The sequence below is a fragment of the Syngnathoides biaculeatus genome, chromosome 2, assembly GCF_019802595.1.
Source record: "Syngnathoides biaculeatus isolate LvHL_M chromosome 2, ASM1980259v1, whole genome shotgun sequence".
In the NCBI taxonomy this organism is placed as follows: Eukaryota; Metazoa; Chordata; class Actinopteri; order Syngnathiformes; family Syngnathidae; genus Syngnathoides; species Syngnathoides biaculeatus.
The window spans coordinates 17,174,930-17,192,298 of NC_084641.1; the positions used below are offsets into that span (position 1 = coordinate 17,174,930).

At 42.5% G+C, this 17,369-nt stretch overlaps 2 protein-coding genes across 7 annotated transcripts; one reads left to right on the forward strand and one right to left on the reverse strand.

Annotated features, from left to right (window-relative positions):
- Positions 1-21: 21 nt before the first annotated feature.
- Positions 22-6,689, reverse strand: lipt1 (lipoyltransferase 1). Of its 5 annotated transcripts, none has more exons than XM_061837784.1 (6): positions 6,640-6,683; positions 6,456-6,551; positions 4,951-5,040; positions 3,607-4,157; positions 2,667-2,888; positions 22-1,065 (listed from the first exon to the last, which is right to left on the reverse strand). In XM_061837784.1, exons 4-6 carry the CDS (start codon positions 4,136-4,138, stop codon positions 653-655), a joined length of 1,167 nt encoding a protein of 388 aa, XP_061693768.1. In that variant the 5' UTR covers positions 4,139-4,157; positions 4,951-5,040; positions 6,456-6,551; positions 6,640-6,683; the 3' UTR covers positions 22-652. The 5 variants fall into 5 exon arrangements, with proteins under 5 accessions (XP_061693768.1, XP_061693776.1, XP_061693760.1 ...); XM_061837792.1 differs by having other exon boundaries at positions 4,940-5,040; XM_061837776.1 differs by lacking the exon at positions 4,951-5,040 and having other exon boundaries at positions 6,640-6,684.
- Positions 6,441-11,201, forward strand: c2h1orf115 (chromosome 2 C1orf115 homolog). 2 transcript variants are annotated; one of them, XR_009797525.1, is made up of 3 exons: positions 6,441-6,539; positions 8,648-8,893; positions 10,758-11,201. XR_009797525.1 is itself a non-coding variant. In XM_061837844.1 (3 exons), the coding sequence occupies exons 2-3, from the start codon at positions 8,738-8,740 to the stop codon at positions 10,893-10,895; spliced, it is 297 nt and encodes a 98-aa protein (XP_061693828.1). In that variant the 5' UTR covers positions 8,220-8,249; positions 8,648-8,737; the 3' UTR covers positions 10,896-11,201. The 2 variants fall into 2 exon arrangements, 1 of the variants encoding a protein (XP_061693828.1); XM_061837844.1 differs by lacking the exon at positions 6,441-6,539 and adding an exon at positions 8,220-8,249 and having other exon boundaries at positions 10,755-11,201.
- Positions 11,202-17,369: the final 6,168 nt, after the last annotated feature.

Consider the following 17,369-nt stretch of genomic DNA (forward strand, 5'->3'; position numbering starts at 1 on the left):
AATTCAGTTTTTTGTCACATGCCAAAAAAGGATAAACATTTATTGAACAGAAACTTTTTTTTTTTTAAACAAATGTGAATTAAACCAGATGAGACAAAAAAAAACAATGCGTAGAAGTTGAAATATTTTTGCTATGGACAAAATTTAAATTCAAAATAATGACATGCTTAAAATTCCTCGCATTTTTGTTTTGGAACAGTGCTTTTTAGTAAATTGAATTCAAAACTCCTGTGCCATTTTGACAGAGATGGCACATGGTACTACGCATCTTACATTTTCAGGATAGACTGAAGATCTGTGCTTCTTACATATATAATTCTTATAATTAATAACAGAGCGGCTGGTCACTGTTGGTAAATGTTGTGATACTACATTACCCATAAGGTCGTTCCAATTCCTGTTTTCATGGAAGACATTTATTGGTGGTATATCCCTGCTTGTTCAAGTTTTTTTTTTTTTGTTAAAAAAAAAACCAAAAAATCACTTTCACGACTTGCAGCCAGGCCCGGTCTCAAACCCCTGTTAGTAGTGGGTGTTCACAATATTAGGTTTTCACTGGTTTGAACATCTTACATCAGGCGTGCTACACTGACAAAATGTTATACCTCAAAGGCGTAAACATCTGCATTAACAACAGTTACCCCAGTTTATTTTAGCCCATGACAGCCAATATGGCGTCACAGAGTCTCTGCAGTCTGTTTTGCTTCTCACCAGTCTCACAACGTAACAGCATAGAAAAGACTGCAGCGGCGTGATGTGGACAAAATCGCTGTCCCACTAGGACGCTGCTCAGCTCTCGGATTAGGCTACGGGGAAGCCAGCTGGTGGGAACGTCCAAGCTACAACTCTCAATCAAACCGTGCTTGATTTCCGAGCACAGCCCAACCGGGGGACCCGCTGATAAATAATCATCGGTAACCTTCAGCGCCGTTTGGATGCTGAATTTAGGCGTCTTTCCAAAGATCCAGTCCCATTCTCGCAGCTCTGATAACGTCCTGCTGAGACCAGGAAAAGCGGACTCGTCAGCGGGGTTCACTACGTTCATTGTAGCGCGGCCGCCAAACTCTGAGGAGGTGTGCAAAATGGTAGAAAACAAAAGAATAGAAAATGGATCACATTCACGGAAAGCATCAAAGGGTGATTTTCAAATCATTTGATAACAGGAAAGACTCGGTCCACTGAATTTGTAAAAATTCATTTTACTGATACAAGTTTTTGAATTATCCATTGAAAGATGATCATTATTAAGAAAAGTATTCTAAAGTCATACAGTATTTTCAAATTTTAATTCAAAAATGCCTTTACTGTTAGGCATCCCGTATGAACATTTTTTTGAAGGTGCTCAAAATATTTTCGGATAAAGAGTGATGCCTCGGTTCTCGACCACAATGCGTTCGAGAAAATGGTTTGAGAAGTGATTTGTTCGAAAACCGGATCGATGTTTCCCATTACAATGAATGGAAAAAGAAATAATGCGTTCCAAGCTGAAAAAAAATGTGGTTTTTAATGCATTTTTTTAGCTTTTCCTGATAATAAATTGCATAGTACAAATACATGTATAGTTAAAATACTTTATGTAATCAAATAATTTAAGAAATGTATTTATTTTTTGCTCGAGATGTATGCTTTAGTAGTAGAGTACACTAGGCTGGGAGTACATTTCTGTATCTGTAGCGACTCGGCCCCCTGCCTTGTAAACTTTTTTTTATTAACAAAAGTGCAGAATAACTTTAAACAAGCAACTTGCCCTATTTGGAGCCATAATTGGGGGTAAATACGGTCGTCCTCTACATAAAGAAAAACAAGTCAGTAGTGGGACTGTCTGTTTACAGAGGCTGCGTTATACAGAATAACAAAAGTGCACTGGTTGCACCGCATGCGTTATGTCATTTCTGGGTTGTTTTCAGGGGGGGGGGGCGTTCGAATTGACAATAACAAAACGCGTCGTGGGTGGGTCAGCTGCTTGCGCCGTGCGCATTATGTTATTTCCGGGTTTTTTCAATGGGAATTCACAACAAAGTGCGTCGTGGGCCAGCTGGTCTTGCCGCGCGCAATATGTTATTTCCGGGTTTTGTCAGGGGCGTTCGCGTACCAATTTTCATACGAAAACAGAAGCAAAAAATTTTCGTTCGAAAACGGGCCGTTCGAGAACCGAGGCTTTAGTGTGTAGGTTTTCTTAATGTGTTTTCCAAGAAAAGGAATACAAATGCATCTTAGTGTTTTCACAGTTCTTCTTATTGGCTATTACAATTTATTGTTTTTCTCTCAAGCTGTGTTTATATTATTAATACAGTTCATAACCACTCGAGAAAGCCTCATGTTGCAATACACCAGAGGGATCTGTGAGCTGAAGTGCCATGAAGGGGCAGCCATTTTGCATTCACACAAAAGCACACAGCAAATAATGTTATTTCTAAAATATGAGTGAATATGTCTGAATTTGCAAAAGCGTAGGAACAATTCAATGTCTTTACCATTATTCCGATTTTACAGTGTAACAAGTAGTTTGGATGATTTATGCTCTTGTATACGCAGAGTTTGAAAGGTAACTTTAACTCTGCAACTCAGATGATTTTTATGCACCTTTTAATGCCTTTTGTGTTCTGCAAGAAATTTACATGTATTTCAGTAGGGCATCACTAAATTGAAGCGGGGTTCCGGTGTACCTGCGCAGTATTGATTTGCCAACGCATCCAGTAGCGCCTCCCACGTCAGTGTGGGGTCATGGTCCACCAGGTTGGCCACAGGAGATGGCACACTGGGCGTGGCATTGCTGTTGACACCCTGGCAGGAGGAGCGCAAGACGGGTGAGAGGGTGGAGTGGTCAGCCGAGTGCAGGAGGGTGCAGTGATGGTAGGATGACTTCCGGCTGATTCTCGACGCACTTCCTGGGGTCAAAAACAACACGCAGAAGAATACCTTCATCGACAATGGGTAACACTTTCAGGTTTTCTGCATTATTTCCATGTGAAGCTGAGCTGAGGAATTATGGTCATGGAGTAGTGCCTTGTGATATGAGTTCTATGTGTTTCTGTGACAAAGCTTGGAGTTCAAAAGACCCGTGTCTCAAATCAGATTTCCTCAGTGAAATGAATGGAAATGCCACCCATTCATTTCAGCCGCCCCCTTATAAAAATCAGGTGAACGATGGCTGTTGCCTCAATAAAACTTTTAATTTGGCTCACTTGTATCTCAAAACACCACTGTCATACAAACTAGAAGTGTAGTTTTATGGAAAGGTATTTTATTCAAGCATATTGTTTTGTTCTGTTCTCAGGAAACATACATGCATAATACTGACAGCACTAACTGCCTTACTCCATTTTTTTCCACTTCACTCAACCGGGACTGTATCTAAAAGTTGCTCATAATTCAAATTTTGAGCTGCAAAATGTCAAAATCATAACTGGTAAAATGGGTTGGTCGTAAAACGATATCCAATTGTACCTGGATGCAAGCTATTTTGTCACAAAGACATGAAACACTATTTTCCCCGTGTTTCCTTATTATCAGGCAACATTCAATTTTGTCAATTTCTGTGACGTTCTCACGTCTTCCCATGTAAAGTTCCCACCTTTGAAAATTCCCTGAATATTGCAGCCCTACCTGTAATTTTGAAGCACCCCTTGAGGAAGATGTCGAACCTTTCGTTTGCCTTAACGTCCAGTCCGGGCCGAAGACGCCTCAGGGCCTCGGTGATGACCTTCAAGTTCCTCTGGCGGTCGTACGCCTTCTTTGAAGCAAAGAAGGTCAGGTTCAAGTTCCCGAGGTCATGAAAGACCGTGCCTCCACCACTTCGCCTGCGGGCTAAAGATATCCCAGAACGCCTCACGAGCGACAGGTTGCACTCCTTCCAAGGATTCTGGTGTCGCCCGATGACCACAGCCGGTGTGTTGCGCCACAGCAGCAGAACATTCAGTCTCTGCAGGTCCACGTTGGCCTCGATCCAGTCCTCCAAGGAAAGGTTCTCGTATACGTCGTTGGATTGCGAATACAGGACAAGACCACCTTCGCTGGTGTCAGTCAACAGAGTGCTGCAGGTGCGAGTCACCCGAGCGACGGAGTCACAATTCCCCGACCTGAAGGAGCCTCTGAAGAATGCCAATGTCCCTCGGACATGTGACAGCATGCCCATCATCTCCACATGACAGGACTCTCTACAATGAGAAGAACACAGGTGAACCGTTGGGAATTTGGGGGTAAGGCTACTTTTCAGTGTACGGCCAGTATTTCAAATGGATGTCTGCTGTGCTGACTCTGGTAAAATTTTGATAACCTTGTCGCTATCTGGAGAATGTCCAGCTTCTAAGTGCTGTGGCTTGCAATAAATAATTCCATTGCAGGAAGTTACCAGGCATTATTTCTGTCTTGTAGTGATGCTATCAATCTGATGACTTTAGAAATAACTGGATGAGCCTAAAATTTTCTTCAACTAAATCACGACAAAACTGAGACAATTGCTTTTGGCAATAAAGAAAAGAGAATTGCTGTTAGAAAACACCTGGACTCTCTATCATTAAAACCCAAAGACCAAGTCCGAAACCTTGGTGCTCTGATTGATTCGAATCTGACTTTCAACAATCATATCAAATCAATCACAAAAAGTGCCTTTCAACATCTGAAAAACATATCTAAAATGAAGTCTTGTATGTCTCAAGTAGACCAGGAAAAGCTCATCCATGCTTTTTTTTTAAAGTAGACTTGACTACAGTAATGGTCTTCTGACTGGACTCCCCCTCCCCCCCTAAAAAAAAAAAAAGAGTATTAGACAGTTGCAGCTCGCGTTCTGACCAAAACAAAGCGGTTAGAGCATATAACGTCAATCCTAAAGTTCTTGCACTGGCTTCCAGTCAGCTTTAGAATAGATTTTTCAAGTTCTGCTTCTGGTCTATAAATCACTAAATGATTTAGTTCCTGAATACATGAAAGAAATGCTTACGGAATACAAACCCAGTAGAGCTCTGCGATGGACTGACTCAGGTCAAATACTGGTGCGCAGAGTCCAACGCAAACATGGTGAAGCGGCAGTTAGCTATTATGCTGCACACAAATGGAATAAATTGCTAACAGAGGTGAGGTCAGCCGCAAGTGTGAATGTTTTTAAATCCAGGTTTTGAAAACTGTATTTTTTCCTCATGATTTTTAGTATATATCTACTTTTTGATCATATCACTTGCACTGTACGCGGTTTTAACTACCTTTTTTTAAAAATATATTTTGTTTGTCATTTTTATTATTATGATCCCGTTTTAAATGTTTTACCCCTTTGTTTTCAAATGACTTTAATCATGTAAAGCACATTGAGTTACCTTGTGTAGTAAATGTGCTATACAAATAAATTTTCTTTGCTTTAGACTCAACAATATGTTTCAAAACTTGCAGGTCGACTCCTGACTTAAATTGGATTTTTCCATGCTAATCTAATCTGTTTGGACTGTACGGACTGGGGTGTCTGTCGCGGGAGCTGTTGAGACAGTTCAGTGGTCATCGAATCAGTACGGATAAGTTTCCACTGACATCGCCACTACACTTAAGACCAATCGGATAAATTAAGGCTAGAAAAAAAACTTCACGCTTCACCTATCAGCTGTGTTCTTTGACCTCCATGACACACAAGATGGCGTAATCGGAAACCTATACATTTTGTACTGCCATCACAGTCTGGTTTGGTACTGCGAAAAAAGGGCCAAACTCCAACTAAAACTACTGAAAAGATTGTCGGTATCCGCTACCTGCCCTCTGCAGAACGAAGACAAGAACATCCAAAATCGTCTTTGACCCTGCACATCCTGCTCACCAGCTATTCCTGCTCCTTCCCTTGGGTAGGCGCTACCGCACAATGTAAACTAAAACTAGCAGACATTCCAATAACTTTTTCCCTTTTGCAATTAAATTACAATGATATTTTTATTGTAATTGCAAGCTTTTTGAAGAGGTTTTTTTTTAATTACAGTCATTGTTTAATTATTAGCAAGATTTTTTTGCTCAGTTACTGTTTTCGCAGTGTCTTTATGTCACAAGTATTCTTTGTCAATTGACTGTCTCTACTCGAGCTGCTCAAACCACTGGAGACAGTAGTTTGACCTTGTGCACTTTTGACATACTTGGCAACAATAAAGATGATTCAGATTTATTGGAAAGGGTGTGGTATTTGTATGTATGTATATGTCCATGAGTAACTTTTTCTACCACCACTCTCTTCCAGCAGCACACCCACGACCCTAGTACGGATGATGAATGACTGAACTTGGGTGCATTGGTAGTACAAGTACGTCACTATCGAGGCATTTTAGAGGTGAAACAGTCGCATTTTTACGGAGCACACGGTCATCAATTAATGAAGTTTTGCTTCCAAAGTAACAGAGACTTATTGAGTAGTACAATCGAACTAAGACTCAAACGGCTTGCCACACTGCGGTCAAGTAGTTCACTCTTCTTCGGCGCAACACACTTACATGACGTCACTACGCCGTCCTTGCTGAGCGCGACTTTGCTAGCGTACACTCGGCAAGCCAAGACAAGAACAACACTGTTATGACGTGTGTATTCCCCTTGAACAACAGAAAAACAGTTACTTGTGCCGAATCTATTTAACACATCAAAGCGAGTTCATACATGCACTAAAGAGTAAATTGTTACCGTCAATTTTTGGCGTTCCGGTGGGCTTTGTCCGTCACCGTAAATCTTCCGTGCATATGCTTAGCGAAAGGTTCCGACCAACACGTAGGCTAAAACTAATGACAAACTAATTTCAGCGTTGATATGTGTAAATATTTGCGTTCTGGTGGTTTTAGAAAGTGACGGTGACATTTTAACATGTATCATAATCCAAAATCAGAGCCCAAATCTCATTTGAGGTATTCTTCAAGCCATCCACTCCGTACAGTAGGGTACTGTATTTCAGAGCTGGAACTCTACAGCACTTTAAAAGAACTCGAACCACAGCTATAACAATGACAACATAATGATTGAACATATACATTATTATTATTATTGTTGTTATTATTAATAAAATAATAATAACATATTTTCTCCGTGATACTACTGAGGATAACCAGTATAGGAAATGAATGGCCAGAATATTGTCTTCTAATTAAAATATACTATATCCATCAAAGCCGCAACACGGTGGAGCAACTGATCGTTCTGAGGACCCGGGTTCAAATCCAAGCCTTGCTTGTGTGGAGTTTGCATGTTGTCCGCGTGCCTGCGTGGGTTTTCTCCGGGTACTCTGGTTTCCTCCCACATCCCAAAAACATTCAACATTAATTGGACTGTCTAAATTCCCCCTAGGTGTGATTGTGAGTGGGACTGTTGTTTTGTCTCTATGTGCCCTGCGATTGGCTGGCAACCAATTCAGGGTTTACCACACCTCTTGCCCGTTGACAGCTGGAATAGGCTCCAGCACTCCTGCGACCCTCATGAGGATAAGCGGCTGAGAAAATGGATGGATGGATTTTTGTTTATCATGCAGAAACAGAATGGTATCTATTGGCCGGCACGGTGGTTCAGCTGGTAAAGCGTTGGCCTCACAGTTCTGACGTTCCGGGTTCAATCCCGGACCCGCCTATGTGGAGTTTGCATGTTCTCCCCCCCTCCGGGTACTTTGGTTTCCTCCCACATCCTGAAAACATGCAACATTAATTGGACACTCTAAATTGCCCCTAGGTGTGATTGTGGGTGCTGCTGTTTGCATCCATGTGCCCTTCGATTGGCTGGCAACCAGTTCAGGGTGTACCCCGCCTCCTGCCCGTTGACAGCTGGGATAGGTTCCAGCACTCCCCGCGACCTTCCTGAGGATAAGCGGCAAAGAAAATGTATGGATGGAACTATCTATGCTTTTGACTGGAAGTACTTTTGCCGGCCTTTCTATCTGTAAAGTTCTAAAAGCTTTTCATATGACCTCATGCAAGTACTGCTCGTTTTTATCGTCGTCTATTACTTGCAGCCTATGAGTTAGCGCTCAGCGGATAATTAACTCTATCCTCACAAGAAACTTCCTCAAGGTGACTGTTTGAAAATGAGCTGAAAATAAAAGTCTGATGAAGACAAACTGAAGAAAAGAAAGCCAAATCAATGGATGAATCATGGAGGTCCAAGTTGTGTTTATACGGCGGTCACTCCAAAACAACAACAAAAGTGTAGTGCTTCAGGTGCACCCAGGAGCTCCTCCCACAACCGCACGGGGTCACAGTCCGCCAGGCCAGCAGTCAGTACACAAAGAAACCACTTGAGATTGTTTTCAGTCGGTACGTCTCTCGTTGAACTGGCAATTCAACAAAGTTGTGCTTCTGAAACTTCAGTAGCATGTCTGGCCCCAAACAGAAGAAGGAATTTGTTTGTCCGAAAACAATAAGTTGCTTTACCGCTTATTTGCTCTTCCTTGCAAGCAAACCTCAGCCCTTCGAGGAGTAGTACAGCATTTGCATTATTCTTAATGAAGCACACTCTAGTGAGAGGTTTTTACTTCCCTAGATCATCTACATAAATATTCCTATTGACTCAGTGACAAGCGTCGTGTTTATTTTGTAAAACAAACATGGAATAGCTCCTGCACAACGGACATATTTTTGGGAGGATAGAATGTAAAGATTTGCAGATCAGAAGGGGTAAAAAGCATTTGTGCATTCTTTTTCTAATCCTGCAGCTTCGGGCTACTAATAAAGTTGGACTTCCCGCTCCAAAGGTCCTCGGTGGGGGAAGACTCACACAACAACAACAGCCTCAAAAACGAACGATGGCAGTCGAAGGGAAAACTTGCAAGGAGGTATATTTCGCCATATTGCCTGATAAATATGAACCTTTGATTGAGGATGAAGTAAGCGAGGAGACGCCAGAGGAAAAGTCGAGGAGGAAGGAGAAGACGAGGAGGAGAAGGAAGAAGTACATTAGGGTGAGAGAAGTACCTCCTTCAGTTTTTGTCATAATTGATTATGTGCTGAATTTGATTCTCAAAAATAACACTCATTTTGCAGGAATGAATGAACGGTGTGTACTCAAGTGGATTTTCACTTGTACGATGCTTTTTTTTTTTTTTTTACCTTCAATGTATTCAAGTATAGATACAAATGACAGATTTAGCTTTTGTAATTAAGTGAAAGTTAAAGAGTACAACTTGAAATGTGCTTAAGTGCAAAGGTTAAAAATTTATGGCTGCAGGCAGGGACTATTCAGATATAGAGGGAGATAGTGTCAATAATGGTAGTTATGAAATAAGTGATGAAATGAATACATGCTTCAACAAATACCTGCAGGAATTTAGCTTGGAGCCATAAAATGTGTATCACAAATAATTTCACAGAAAAAAATCAGCATTGATTTATTGAGGTAAGGTTTCAAAAGTATTGATAATTGATCAGTTATCATACATCAGAGCAATTGAGAGAAAACAGCTACGGTCAATGTGGAAAAATATACAGTGTACTTGAAAAGATTAATAAAATATCCACAAAATAAATAATTTCTCTATCAGTTTGTGTTCAAATATCTGTTGTTTAAATATACGTTTAATGTATTTTATTTTACATTTAGTTTTAGAATGAAGCTCAACCGGGAGTGCCAAGTGTCACTGACGGTGTAATTGTACAATCGCCTGTCTTCAGTGTAGGCACTGCGCATTCACTTCCCACTCAGTGACGGTGTGAATGTGGGTGCAAAAGGTCGTGCCCTGCGGCTGAATTGCGACCGGTTTGGGGTCGGGTTCACTTGAAGTCAGCTGGGATAGGCTTCGGCACCCCGTGACACAGAACAGTATTGAGGATGGTAGGATGGCCGTGGCAACAAACGGCTCAAATCCTCTTTTTTTTCGTTGTGAAGCCAGCTGAATTCGCTGTCACCATACAATATTCATATCTCGAGTTTGTACTTGTGGCGGCACAGTGGAACAGCTGGAAAATTGTTGGCCTCACAGTTCTGAGGACCCGGGTTCGATCCCAGCCCCGCCTGTGTGGAGTTTGCATGTTCTCCCCGTGCTTGGGTTTCCTCCGGGCACTCTGGTTTCCTCCCACATCCCCAAAACATGCAACATTAAATGGACACTCTTAAATTGCCCCTAGGTGTCATTGTGAGTGCGGCTGTTTGTCTCCATGTGCCCTGTGATTGGCTGCCAACCAGTTCACGGTGTACCCTGCCTCCTGCCCGTTGACAGCTGGGATAGGCTCCAGCACGCCCCGCAACCCTAGTAAGGATAAGCGGCAAAGAAAATGGATAGATGGATGAATGCATAAAAGATTAAATCATCAACAACTTTTGAAAATAAAACTTTAAACATGGCTGTTTCAGCATGGATAACCGTTTTCCATTTTCTGAGCCACTTATCCTCACAGGGGTTCCGGGAGATCTGGAGCCTATCCCAGCTGTCATCGAGCAGGAGGCGGGGCACACCTTGAACTGGTTGCCAGCCAATCGCAGGGCACATGGAGACAGACAACAGCCCCACTCACAGTCACACCTAGGGGCAATTTAGAGTGTCCAATTAATATTTCCAGCTGCTCCACCGTGCATGGGTAACATTTACCCATATGAAATCATTAAAAACCTGTTATTGCCGTTATTTATCTAGTTATTTGAAAATAACCCACATGTAATGTACATGATAAATACATAAAAATACAATTAAAATGTGGTTTCCACTTTACAGCTATTCGGCTAAGACGGGGCTTCTGGAATATAACCCCTGCAAAAAAAAAATCCCCACTTAACTACCTCTTGAGTAAAGTCCAACAGACTGAGCGCCTTGGTGCTGTTGTGCTTAGCAGAACTTGAAGAAGGCCTGCAGCTTCAGCTGGCGATGCCTGCTGAGCGGCTTGCACAGCCTGGCCTCCTCATACGCCGTAACATTGTCGGGTGTGGCTGTCGTGGTGGAGCATCAGCGAGCAGCGGCCAGTAAGGTGTGATGGGTCCACCCGAGGATGGCGCCTCACTGGGACACTTCCTGGAGACTCTTCAGTGTACATGTGTGGTTTTGTTAGTTTTATCCTGCATTTACTTCCTAAACGCCACAGCAGTTGATTTCTTGTCACTTTTGTATTTCAGAATAGAAAATCTATTTAGAGGAGATTTTGCAAAAATATTTCATACTGGATCTAATCAAATAAAATGTCTTTAACCCTTTGACTACCTGCCCGACTAATCAGTAGAGGAGATTAAAACCCATTCATGGGCTGCGTCCCATTTTTGGGACATCATGATTTTCACGCATTATATCCTTCAGTATATCAAAATCTTTAAGTGTTTTAATCTGATTCTGATTCTGGTTTTTGGGACGATCTACTAAGAAAACCCAAATACCCTCTCGCGGGTGCATCCTATTTTTGGGACGAGATTATAAATTAGTAAAGTTATCATATAACTTAACCATAAATGAAAAAGACGTGTTATTTCCTTAATTGTGGCCTGTGAGGAGACTTTTATCTCAATAAGGCAAAAAATTGCCACCCTGCCCATGAATGGGTTAAGAAAGCAAATAAGCAGTTTTTAGACTCTGTAAAGTTAATTGAGGGATTTGTTTCTAAATACACTGTACACGTTTAAAAATGAATGATGAAAACGTGGTAGGACTGGGAATTACGCAGTCCTGAATGGTGGGGGATATAGGGCTCTATTTTTGTGACTAGCATAAATTCAGCATTGCGTGTGGTGTAACTCTTTGAAGAGGTGGGTCAGACCCGGTATTGGTATTTTCATGGATCTGTCTAGAGAAGCACTTTTATAAGTGGGACATCTGTGCTGGTGTGGGCATGTTCACTGGGGACTTCAATCCTGTCCAACCAAAGCAGCTCCTCTCATTCCCTTTAAATGCAACACACACGTGGTGCACTGACAGACTTTGACAAGAAACTCGTTCGCTCGAGTCTGAGAGGTTAAAGTGCAAAACATATGTTCATAAGGAACCGCAAGCAAACGTGTACAGGCAGATGATGTTCTGTAAAGTTGGCTCATGAGGAGACTGCAGAGCTGTGCCGTGAAGTGGCCCCCGCTGCAATAGTTTTTGTGCACGTGCCCCCCACACCATGATAATTATAATGATGATCATAACAATAATTATGTGTTCAATGAATTGCCTTTTCCAAATCCCAATTAAGTTTGGATAATGTGTAAATAAATAGGTGGCACGGTGTATCAACTGGTAAAGCGTTGGCCTCACAGTTCTGACGTTCCTGGTTCAATCCCGGACCCGCCTGTGTGGAGTTTGGATGTTCTCCCCGTGCCTGCGTGGGTTTCCTCCGGGCACTCCGGTTTCCTCCCACATTCCAACAACATGCAACATTAATTGGACAATCTAAAATTGCCCCTAAGTGTGATTGTGAGTGTGGCTGTTTGTATCGATGTGCCCTGTTATTGGCTGGCAACTAGTTCAGGATGTACCCCACCTTCTGCCCGTTGACAGCTGGGATAGGTTCGTACACTCCCCGCAACCCTCATGAGGATAAGTGGCGAAGAAAATGGATAATGTGTAAATAAAAACAATACAATGATTTGCAAATCCTTTAGGGATCTACACACACACACACACACACACACACACACACACACACACACACACACACACACACAGGGAGAGAGAGAGGGAGAAAGAATTGTTTGTCAAAATCCTGGTGAAAGTATAATATACTTAAAAATCATATTGTTGTCACTTTATTATATGTCACCAACCAATGCAGTAGACTCCTTAATAATGATCTACGGTTTTAATCCACCTTTTGAGAGGAAACATACAAGGGTCCTGTTAATACATCCATGCATCAACTTTCTGAGCCGCTTATCCTCACAAGGGTCGCGGGAGTGTTGGGGGTTCAAATGCCGCCCCCGGTTGCGCGGAGTTTGCATGTTCTCCCCATGCCTGCGTGGGTTTTTCTTTCGCATCATGTCCGATGATAGGCTGACGAGGCTCCAGCGCTCCCGCGACCTTTGTGACAATAAGCATGTCAGATAATGGATGGATGCTTTTGTTAAAACACTACGATCACACCGTCATGAAAGAGGTGTCTGAAGGCCCACCTCCAGCATCGATGCCCTAACCCCGGCCTTGAAGACCCACCTCCAGTGGAGCCTGGGAATCCCAGCTCCGGCATGGAACTACTATTCTTTCATTCTTGAAATCAAATGGTCGTGCGGATTGTGCAGATTTATTGTAACAGTTTCAAGCTATCACCTCTTAGTGTCACCAAAGCACCAAAAGTTGTAGAAACGTGTAGATGTCAGCCATGAAGTTGCCGTGAGGGCCCCCACATTTCGCTGTTGATTCATCTGAAATTTGCCGTGAAAAAAAACGTACGTGCATGTGCACAATTTGGACATGACAGCGCCTCTTCCATCAGGTAGGTGCTGTCAAACAATGCAAACGAAAACCAGCAGACATTCCAACATCTTCTTCCCTTTTGTCATTAATTTCTTCCAGTTAACTCAAGATTCCATTGTAAAATGCTGCCAATGTTGTCTTGAGAATGTTGTCACATCTCTTGTCGGGACACTTTTCTGTTATTTGTACTCTCACTGCTCCAAATTGCGAGACGAGTCTGCATCATTTGCACAATTGTTATTGTATCAACATTATCACATTTCCCTTCATTTTTTGTCAAAACGGCTGTTTGTTGTTGTACTAACGCAGCTCCAACTACCAGAGACAAATTCCTTTTTTTTTTTAATGTATATTTGGCAAAAAAAAGATTTTTTAAAAATTCCAATTCTGCTTGATGGCCTAGTCCCTATTATGATCCATCAATCCATCCAACCATTTTCTTTGCCGCTTATCCTGACGAGGGTTGCGGGGAGTGCTGGAGCCTATCCCAGCTGTCAACGGGCAGGAGGCGGCGTACACCCTGAACTGGTTGCCAGCCAATCGCAGGGCACATTGAGACAAACAGCCGCAGTCACAATCACACCTAGGGGCAATTTAGAGTGTCCAATTAATGTTGCATGTTTTTGGGATGTGGGAGGAAATCAGAGTGCCCAGAGAAAACCCACACAGGCATGGGGAGAACATGCAAACTCCACACAGGCGGGGCTGGGATTGAACCCGGGTCCTCAGAACTGTGAGGCCAACAATTTTCCAGCTGCTCCACTGTGCCGCCACAAGTACAAACTCGAGATATGAATATTGTATGGTGACAGGGAATTCAGCTGGCTTCACAACGAAAAAAAAGAGGATTTGAGCCGTTTGTTGCCACGGCCATCCAACCATCCTCAATACTGTTCTGTGTCACGGGGTGCCGAAGCCTATCCCAGCTGACTTCAAGTGAACCCGACCCCAAACCGGTCGCAATTCAGCCGCAGAACTGTGAGGCCAATGCTTTACCAGCTGACCTTTATGATTAAAACTAGTTTTAGAGTTCTAGAAGAAACTGTTCCTTTGCTGGTGTTTGGATGTTGTTTGTTTGTTGTTGTTACACAATTTTTATGTATATAATTGGTGTGTTTCTTTCGGCTTGTCCTTTCTGGGGGGTCGCCACAGCGCAAATATATGTTTTGGCACAATTTTTACGCCGGGTGCCCTTCCTGACGGAACCCTTCTCAGGGAGTGGAGGGCGGCCCCAGTGGGATACGAACCCACAACCCCTGGTTTACCAAACCAGCGCTCTAACCACTGAGCGACAGGGTCTCCTATGTGTATAATTGGTCAATTCTATTAAAATATTGAGTTAGATAAGCTAAACTTCATTATTCCCACAGTGGGGAGTTTCACAAGGAGGTACATTAATTACAGATGTAGTATAAGCATTAGGCTACCAGACACAGAATGGCATAACTTCACAAAAGTGAGCAAGCATGGATTCAAAAATGAATTAACATTGGCCAAGTTAGTTATGTTATTGCCTTTGGTGGTCAATCACTAATTTGGAAGGGACTGTTTGGCCTGACATTACAATTAAATAAAGGGCATCGTTACTTGTAATAATTTTTGCTTAGTATTACTGATATTAGCTTGTTAGCATGCTTCGTATTCCTATCAATGTCCAGTGCGTATGCGTGCGGTGTTTCTTCATTTCGCTGTCGTTCCCAATCAGTGCCATTGACCAAAAATTGTACATTTAAGATAATAATTCGCTCTGTTATCTAGAGACGTGATAAGACTGAAGGTGGTAACTAGCGACAAATACGTAATTTTACTTTGCCCGGAAAACACTTGCTCCTCTCTTTTTTTTCCCACTGAGGAAAAAATACAGAGGACATGAGCTCAGCACCCCCAAATGATAATTACTATGCTCAAAGCTCAAGGCCATCGCCTGGAAGGATCGATCGCCTCACAAGGAACGCCGGACCTTTGCATAGACAAAACGTTCCCATGCTATGCTGTGATCCAGTGTTTCCTAAATCTTTGTTGAGTCAAGCACATATTTTTACATGATGAAAATTCCACGCACTCCCCAACAAAAAGTATACATAAAATGGTCATCCAATGACGATCTTGTCGTAGTTTAGACCCAAATGGACTAACTCAGTCTCGGTATGAAATGGGGACTTGTTAAGTTACACACAAATCTTTAAATCATTAGGTTTTTTTTACCCTGTAATCTGAGGTTAGTCATCTTCAATGCATCACATATTCCTATTTTAAGCACAGTGCTCGAGGGGGCACTACCTCCCGCCCCCTCCCCAGCCTGTTGCTATATGTGGCAGCCAATCACTGCTATAAGGGCACCTGTTGCACTCATTTAAGTGAACGTAACACAGGGGCCGTCTTCAATCTGGTCAACAACCTCTGGACTTCTTTACATATATAAATGCTCACCATATACTCCAGAGGGATGTACTTGAATGAAAACATTGGAAAAAATTGAAGTGTACTACTATCTGTCCTTCTGTTCTTAATCTTCTAATCTAATCTGCCCCTTTGTCATTTAGATTCAAGTTGCGCACATTTCTAAGATCTTTCTGAAATTAAATCTGGTCCTAAATTAGAATCTCTTCTTCCTGCATCTCATCCAACTACTTCAAAGGCAAAAATCAAGCTGAAGGGCCTCTTTTTTCCATTTTCAAGCAAAATCCACGAAAACCATAACTGACAGATTTCAACCTTCCCTCTTGCACCTTGTGCATATTGATACAGCTGTTCCTTGAGACACAAGTGACCCAGATTGCAAGTTTTTCCAGCTGTCGAGAGTTTTTGCTTTGACTTGCAAGTACAAACTTCCATCCATCCATCCATTTTCTTGGCCGCTTGTCCTCACAAGGGTTGTGGGGAGGGCTGGAGCCTATGGACAGGAGGCAGAGTACACTATGTACTGGTTGCCAGCCAATCACAGGGCACATAGAGACAAACAGCCGCACTCACAATCACACCTAGGGGCAATTTAGAGTGTCCAATTAATGTTGCATGTTTTGGGGATGTGGAAGGAAACCAGAGTGCCCGGAGGAAACCCAAGCACGGGGAGAACATGCAAACGCCACACAGGCGGGGCTGGGATCAAACCCCTGTCCTCAGAACTGTGAGGCCAACACTTTTCCAGCTGCTCCATCGTGCCGCCGCAAGTACAAACTCGAGATATGAATATTGTATGGTGGCTTCAGAATGAAAAAAAAAAAGAGGATTTGAGTCATTTGTTGTCACGGCCATCCAACCATCCTCAATATCAGAAGGAGCAACACAAATGAATTGAATTGAAGCATTATATCGTGATGCATAAACTGTTTAATTCTTTACGTTCAATTGTATATATGTAATGTTATTACCCTATTTTTATAAAGGTGCGTGTCCTTACAAGATATAAAATACATAAACAACATACGACATAAAATAAGTGTTTAAATATTTTGTCATTCGATGATAATGCTCCTCACTCAAAACATCTCAAATTCTTTTTTCCTGCTGAAATGTTTTTGTGTTTTTGAGGGCCAGGCCTCAAAACCCAGCCTTGCCTGTGTGGAGTTTGCATGTTCTGCCCGTGCCTGCGTGGACTCTCCAGTTTCCTCCCACATCCCAAAAACATGTATTAATCGGAGACTCTAAATTCCCATTGGGTGTGGTTGTTTGTTTTTATGTGCCCTTCGATTCCCTGGTAACCAGTTCAGGGTGTACCCTGCCTCCTGCCCGAAGTTAGCTGGGATAGGCTGCAGGAGTCCTGCGACCCTTGTGGGGGTAAGCGGCTCAGAAAATGGATGGATGGCTATAACTGAAACAAAATCCTCTTTATTGCCCAAGTATGTAAAATCGACACACAAGAGATTTGTCTCTGGTAGTTGGAGCCACCTTGGTATGACATTCATGTTGAGCATGACTGCAAACAGACAAAGGATGCTAAGTCCTCAAGCATTTAGGCCAGTTAGAATGACTGCTGTGCAAAGGGTGTCAAGACTTCAAGGAATGAATGTAGTTTAAAGGGACCATCCATCCATCCATCCATGCATTTTGTGAGGGTCGGGAGAGTTCC

Coding starts and splice junctions, on each gene's coding strand:
- lipt1 (XM_061837810.1), bottom strand. CDS start 4,138: ATGATGGGCATGCTGTCACATGTCCGAGGGACATTGGCATTCTTCAGA. Junction 2,889..3,606: donor GGGGTGCTTCAAAATTACAG/GTAGGGCTGCAA, acceptor TTTTGACCCCAG/GAAGTGCGTCGAGAATCAGC. Junction 1,066..2,666: donor GGCAAATCAATACTGCGCAG/GTACACCGGAAC, acceptor ACACCTCCTCAG/AGTTTGGCGGCCGCGCTACA.
- c2h1orf115 (XM_061837844.1), top strand. CDS start 8,738: ATGGCAGTCGAAGGGAAAACTTGCAAGGAGGTATATTTCGCCATATTG. Junction 8,894..10,754: donor GAAGGAAGAAGTACATTAGG/GTGAGAGAAGTA, acceptor TGTTGTGCTTAG/CAGAACTTGAAGAAGGCCTG.